This window comes from Malaclemys terrapin, chromosome 2 (genome assembly GCF_027887155.1).
Source record: "Malaclemys terrapin pileata isolate rMalTer1 chromosome 2, rMalTer1.hap1, whole genome shotgun sequence".
Lineage (NCBI taxonomy): Eukaryota > Metazoa > Chordata > Testudines > Emydidae > Malaclemys > Malaclemys terrapin.
Window position 1 is genome coordinate 141,191,723 of NC_071506.1, and position 7,218 is coordinate 141,198,940.

Sequence of the window (7,218 nt, forward strand, 5' to 3'; positions counted from 1 at the left end):
AACTCCCGGGCCTTGCATTTGCACTGAGCGGGCCCCACCGAGAACACTCCAGAACCTCAAGAGGGTGAGAAGTGGGGAACGTAATCCCAGTGGCCAGGCAGGGCCCTCACCCCTCGCTGCACCCTCTGCAGGAAGGAGACACAGGATGAGATTAGGATCCCATTTCAGGAAGGAGTGCCGCAGCATCCCAGTGCTGTGATCTCTCAGCCAGAATCCCACAATTATCCCCACAGCTCCCTCATTACACACTACCCCCGACCCTCTGTCTGTGGCAGGCCCTGAGGTAACTCCCATTTCTTTGAGCCCATTTCTTTGAACCCCCATGGGTTCATCTGTGTTTATAGGGCATGGCCCCCTCTTTTCTCCCTCTCCCCAACTTTCTCCTCTTAGGTGGGCCCATGACACCATCCCCTTCTCCCCGTCCCACCTGCCCCTTCCCCTTTGGGCCTCGACCACCAGCCACTCTCCCCACTCCTCCCTATTCTAGTGTTTCACTGCTTCTTTCAAGTCACTTAGCTCTAGCTTGGCTCTTCAGCTCAAGCTGTAGAGATCATCGCGCTTTGAGCTCCGGGGGTTCCCGGTGTTGGCCGAGACGGTGGTCTGCAAACTATGTCTGGCTACGACTAATAATCACCAGGATCCCAAACCGCTGCTGAAGACCACCTTCCGCTCCAAGTGCCAGGCGGACCCCTCCCCCCTGCCCTCTCTGACAGAAACACAGAGTTGGGGATGAGGGCAGGAGGAGAAGCTGGATAGGACAGAAGAGGTTCAGCATTTATTTCCCCTGTGGATTAATTTTGGCTTTTTAATTTCATGTACCTATTATGATGATAGATCGGCGCCCCAGTCACGGACCAGGTCCCCGTTGTGCCAGGCGCTGTACAAACACAGAGCAAAAAGACGGTTCCCGCCCCAGAGAACAAACAATCTAAGGGTAAGACAAGAGACAACAGATAGATGCGGACAGACCAATGTGGGGGAGTACAGGAAACAATGAGACGCTGGCCAGCCTGACAGGAGTGGTCTCAGCACCCCAGCGACCGAATCGTCGTCAAGTTTTTGCAGGCGTCGTGACAAAGGAGAATGTTAAGGAGAGATCTGAAGGAGGGTGTTTACAGGCAGCTCCTCCCAAACACAAAGAGCTGCATGGGAGAGAGCATGAACATGCTTGCTTTGCCGTCATTGCTCTGTGCCTCAGTTTCCCCATCTCTAGATGTCAAGTTACAGTGAGCGCATGTGAGCTCACTGCAACTTACAAGCCTTTAAACCTTTCCAAAATACCAAGCCGGTTCTCTTCAGGACCTCTTTGAGTACTATAATGTGGAGCAGATTTGAGGCTCCAAGCTCCAGTCACTTGAGAATTGAGTACAAAACCTCAATTGGAACACAGGGGGAAATGGTCTCCCCCCTCCCTGCCTCAGTTCACATCACTCAAAAGTGTCTGATCTGATTTTGCTCAAACTTTCCAAGAGCATTCCTTCCTCTTTGGACTGAGTCTGGGAGGTATTACCTCCAAAGCAAATTGTTGGGGTGAATTAGGAGCCACGGAAAAAGGGAGTGCGGGACAGACATCACAGCTCCACTTTAGCAACCGCGATTTATATGTCAAGTGAAAATATCTGAGAGAAACTTCCTGCTGGATTGGCAAACGTTCAGTTCACGGCAATAGCTGAAGGCCTCACTGGCATTTAAAGTGCTGTCATATTTGGATTGAGTCAGGGAGAAAAAAAGTATTTTCTTGTTAAACTAATATTATATCTTTCCCAACCTGGGAAACAGATGGAAGCAGAACAAGAAGCGGCTATCCAGGAAGGATGTATTCAACGAGATTTCTTGTTGATGGTCAAAGAAATTAGCCTGAAATATTTTCCCCATTATTCAGCCAGCTGTGACCAGCTGTGTCCCTGCTCTGCCACAGAGTTCCCGTGTGACCTTGGGCAAATCACTTAGTTGCTGTGCCCCTCAGTTCCCATCTGTGAAATGGGGATTACAGCCTCGACGTACCTCTCAGGGATGTGTGACAATAAATGTGGTAAAGACTGTGTGCTGCTGAAATGCTCCAGTGATGGGGGCCAGGTAAGTCTCTTCCTAGTGAGCCTTGCTCCGAGTTGAGGAGGTGCACAACCATTTAGGCTTTCATTTATTTCTAGGCTTTCCTCTGGCCCTGTCATATAGTATTGGTGCACCACCTGCATTAACGAATTTATCCTTGCAACCCCCCCACAGGGTAGGGAAGGGTTAACGATCTGCATTCTAGAGATGGGGAAACTGAGGCACAGAGCACTGAAGGTCAAATTGACGTCTCTGGGAGCTGGAAGTGCTTAACAACAACCAGACCCCTGTAAATGATGGAGCTGCCAGTCCGAGAGGGCAGGAAGAGCACCTGCATCCAGGGCCGGCTCCAGGGTTTTTGCCGCCCCAAGTGGAGCAAAAAAAAAAAAAAAGCCGCGATTGCGATCTGCAGCAGCAATTCGGCGGGAGGTCCTTCGCCCCAAGTGGGAGTGAGGGACCATCCGCCGAATTGCCGCCGAATAGCTGGACGTGCCGCCCCCTCCAGAATGGCCGCCCCAAGCACCTGCTTGGCAAGCTGGTGCCTGGAGCCGGCCCTGCCTGCATCTCCTGGGTTCCAGGCTAATACCTTTGCTAAAACGCCATCTGTGCTCTTGCTGCTGTGATGTGGAATCGACATGCATATTGCCTCGTTATTTAATGAGATACATAAAACAGCAATAAGCTGTATCTGATGTCCTGGGCCCGTTTCCATAATGTCCGTCTCACAAGATGCACAAGACACAAGGGGGCGCCCTACAGTTACAAGGGTATTTCCAACATAGGACTGACAACACTGACCCCCCACCCCCAACCCTGACCCCTTTCCTCCCCTCAACCCCCAACACTGACTCCCCCTTTCAACCCCCACACTCCAACAGACCCCCTCTTCCAACCCCCACACCCCGACCAACCCAAAAGAGCAAATTAATAACATCTAAAACCAAAACAGAGTTTTGACTCTGAAAAGAAGGAGTGCCAGAGACGCCACGGGACTTCACTACTGCTACTGATTTCATATGGAGGGTGCCCAGTTACCACGGTGACCGGCAGAAGGAGAAAGCCATCAAATAAGATAATCTTTCCTTTCTGTCTGAAAATACCTATCCCAGCAGATCATTATAAAAGCCCATCCACACAGGGCATCTCACTTCGACCTCAGCTCAATCCCCTGCAAAGGCCCAGGGAAGAGATGGGCTTGGCCTTGTAACTTCTCTACTAGGACCACATTTGGATTCACATTTTACATGCACCATTGCAACTGAGCCCAATGGCCCAGTGTTCAGCGTGACCTGCCCAGGTCAGACGCGCCGGTTGCCAGAGTAGAGGCCCGTTTGAAAACGAGTCACTTGAGAGCAGAAGAATCGAGTTTCTGGTGTGTGTTCAGCGCTAGGGGCCACGTCCTGGCTGTGACTTCCAGGACTGTGAAACGTGACTGATTTAAAGGGTGAGAAAAGCCCTCAAACAAGAGCAAAGTGGGCACAAACGCTGCTCTTCTGGTTGGGTTTTACCCCTGCTTTGCACCGGGGTGAGCTAATCTGAGCCCCTTTCCCTCGTGCTGGCCTGTGATGATATATAGGAACTTGAATACCTACTGATCCCTTCTGCCCTTAAATTCTGTGCATCTGTGACTCTGTGAACATCCCCATCCTTTGGACCCCCTGCAAACAACCTACGGCTGGTGCAATGCTGCCTGAGGAGTTCTCTCAGGTACTCACAACTCGCTAGCGTTGAGTGCAAGGATACAAAACTCGGACACGCTTTTTTCTCCCATCGCAGCAAAGGTATTGCCGGTGAGACCTATTCCCACGAGCGCAGGATACTAGGTCGGTGCAGCCTGCAGCGGGAGAGTGGTGCAAGACCATCACCCAGCTGAGCCCTGCAGAGCTAATGGACAGGCTGCTTTCTGTTTTGCTGTCGGTGCAGACTGTGGGTCAGGAAAGCAAGCCCATTCCCGGTGTCTAGACAGAGCTCTGCAGTAACCACAGCGACAGGCTGTTTGGCCGTGTCTTTCCCATTCAGTTAGGAGCGCATGCGCCTTTGGCATGTTGTGAACGGCGTGAAAGGGTGCTGCAGAGCTGGGACGCAGAGACCCCAAGCCCTTGAGCGGTGGTAGCTAGAATGTGGAGCCATGGATGGAAAATCTGCCACCACCCTGGGTAATTGTTCCAATGCTTAAACTTACAAATGGGGAAACGGAGGCACAGAGTAAGCAATGACTCACCCAATGTCACCCAGGAGCAGAGGGAGGATTTGAACCTAGGGCTCCTAAGTCCCAATCTGGTACCCCAGCCACCAAGCCATGCTAGGCTGTTCCCTGGTAAAGCTGGCCAGGCACATGGACGGGCACAGGAAAACCCCCACCCACATCGCGTGCACTCCGAGTTCGGGGGGGTCAGCCCAGCCCCTCAGGCGGAGAAGCACGCAGACCCCGGAAAGCAGCACTGTGTCCCTCGGGGATTCTCCATCTCTCCTGCCCGCCTGGGGCCTTCTGCACAGCTGACCCCAGGAGCACCCACTGCTAGGGAGGCAGCTGCCCATTTCAGACCCTGCCAACCATGGGCAGGGCTGAGCCCGCCCTTGGCTGATGCCAGTCTTGGACTCTCAGCCGCCCTGGGCTGCAGCGCACGTGGCAAGCCCCGCAGAACTCACGCCTGCTCATCTCAAGCACTGAGCCCAGGTCCTCAACAACCACCATCCAAGCTATCCTTGCCCACCACAGGGACTGATGCTAGGCCCCCAGGGTCCTCCACCTCGGGGCCTAACCCAGGAACCACCCCTCAGCAACTGCCGGCTCGAGCGCACTGGCCTCCCTTCGGCTCAGCGCGAGGCCAGCTGGGGGTCTTTGGTTCCTGAGGCATTTCCAGGAGCACCCAGCACTGCTCTGCTGCAGACAGCATGTTGGGGAAGGTGGGAGAATGATGATCCCAAGGGTTCAGAGTGGCACTGATAGGGACCAAGCAGGGCTGTGTGACGGAGACGAGGGGTCTTTCACCGGAGGACCACCCAGGTCTTTCCAGACATCACTCAGCACAGCAGCCCTGTGACCGTGGGAGGATTAATGCACCCCCATTTGACAGCGGAGGGGCAACTAAAGCACAGAGAAGTTAAACTCACTTGCCCAGGGCCAGCAGCAAAGTCAGGAGGAGAGGCTGGGAGTCCTGAGTCCCAGGCTGGTGGTAGGACCCACTACCTGACTCTGCTGCTGCCTGTTTGGGCATGTCCCGCCCCTCTCTGTGCCTCAGTTTCCCCCATCTGTAAAATGGGGGTGATGCGCCCGCCCTCCTCTGTAAAGCGCTTTGTGATCTGCTGCTGCAAAGCAGAGTGACCGGAGCTAGGTGTGACTCCCACCCAGTGCTGTCTGACAGGCAGGGAACAGCCCACCACTACCTCGAACAGAAAATCACGCCGAGTAAGGGAGATGGCGGAGGTTCCTGTGGGCAGGATACAGAGCTTACCAGGTGCAAGGCCTCATGCTGGCTTGGTTTCATCTTTGACACCGCTCCAGTCCTTCTGCCCTGAAGAGATCGGCTGGGTCTGCTTTGCTTTGAGGACAGGCAGGAGTCCTCTTGCTCTCCACAGGCACCAAAGGTATCTTTTGGGTGCCTGCTTTGAAGCTGAACAGATTGGCTGAGCCTGTGTCTCTTGGCGCTGCACCGCTGCTGAAGTTCAAGGCTGAGGGCTGCACATAGCACCCGACAGTTTCTTCCAACCCAAAGAGACTAAAGATTCAGGAGCTGTTGAAATACACCCAGCTCAGTGCCCTGGGACTTTGGCAGTGGGAGGCGGCCCAGAGGCACGTCACCCAATCGCTGACATCCGTTCTGCTGCCAGGACTCTTGGCAGAGTTTCTGTAGTGCTGAGGCTCTTACAGGCCCTGTTTCTGACTCTGGCGCTGTTAGTGATACTGAAGCGTTCCTGGTTCCGGCCCTTTTTCAGGATACAAATCAGACTGTGGAGACCCGGCCATGTGCCCCTCCAAAGTAAACCGATTAAAGGAAAGTCTCTGGGATGAAGCACCCCAAATGTGGGCTTGTGGGGCAATTTGGGAAGCAATGAGGCCTAGTGGACAGAGCAATGGACTGGGATCCAGGAGACCTGGTTCTATTCCCAGCTCCGCTACTGGCCTGCTGGGTGACCTTGACCATGTCACTACCTCTCTCTGTGCCTCAGTTTCCCCATCTGTAAAGTGGGGATGATGACATTGACCTGCTTTGTAAAGGGCTTTGACATCTACTGATGTAAAATGGTTGATAAGAGCGAGGTGGGATAGTTATTGGTAGCTGGTCAGCCTGCTCCCCGTACTGCCACCTCTCCTAGCATCACCCACTTCGCTGAGCGCATGAAACTCAGAAAGGGAAAATTCACCGGAGGGCACAGCCTCGCCCTGTTCCCCCAGGGCAGCAGCTTTTCCATCTCCACTTGCTGTGATGGAACTTGTGTTCAGCTCAGCAGCGAGCCAAGCCCTGGGATACTGGCTCTCCTGAGCTAACGGATACGCCGTTCTGTCCTGACTTCTGAGCACCCAGTCTTGTAACCTCAGCTCTCCTTTAATAGAGCTTTCCGGATGGAACCTCCTGGAGGAAAGCATAAGGAACTGGGATGGAGGCGGTCTGGCCTAGCAGTCACAGCAGGGCTGGCGGTGTCCACACATTGAGGTTAGCCTCAGGACTGTAGTACATGGGCTGGGGTCAGAGGACTCGCTAGGCCAGGTTCAATAAGCAAGTCAGGAGTCAGAGACCAAAAGAGACAGTGTGCTTGGGAGTCACAGCTGGCCAGACATCAGTGGAGCTGCCCAGACAACTTCAGGCACTAGGCACTACAGACCCAGGTTCTGGCCCCATGGATCCTGAAGAAAGGGGGTCCAAAGGAAAAGGACAAAACAAGGAAGCTAGCAGTTGCTAGACAGCTGCCAGCTGATCTCTCTGCTGCATCGTGTGTAAGGAAGGACAGAGGGTCCCTCGTCTCCTTACACATGTAGCTTGGAAGGCCCTAGGGGACCAATAAAGCTCTGAGGCACAGAAAGGCATCCTGGAGTTTAAGGCCAGATGGGAGCACTAGGTCATCTGGTCTGACCGCCTGTATATCACAGGCCACCAGCAGCAGAAAAGAGATAGACTATTCCGTGCCACGGGCAGAGAATGGGTGGGACTGAGGTGCACCAGTGCT

At 53.9% G+C, this 7,218-nt stretch overlaps 1 protein-coding gene across 2 annotated transcripts in view; it reads right to left on the reverse strand.

Moving 5' to 3' along the window:
- The window catches only part of GCK (glucokinase), a 33,556-nt gene extending 27,785 nt beyond the window's left edge, over positions 1-5,771 (reverse strand). The window contains exon 1 of one of the 2 annotated variants that reach the window (XM_054020820.1): positions 5,508-5,771. In XM_054020820.1, coding sequence (XP_053876795.1) covers positions 5,508-5,540 — 33 coding nt within the window. In that variant the 5' untranslated portion in view covers positions 5,541-5,771. Of the gene's footprint in view, positions 1-819; positions 909-5,507 lie in introns of those variants that run through there. The other variant, XM_054020821.1, reaches the window with a different exon arrangement.
- Positions 5,772-7,218: the final 1,447 nt, after the last annotated feature.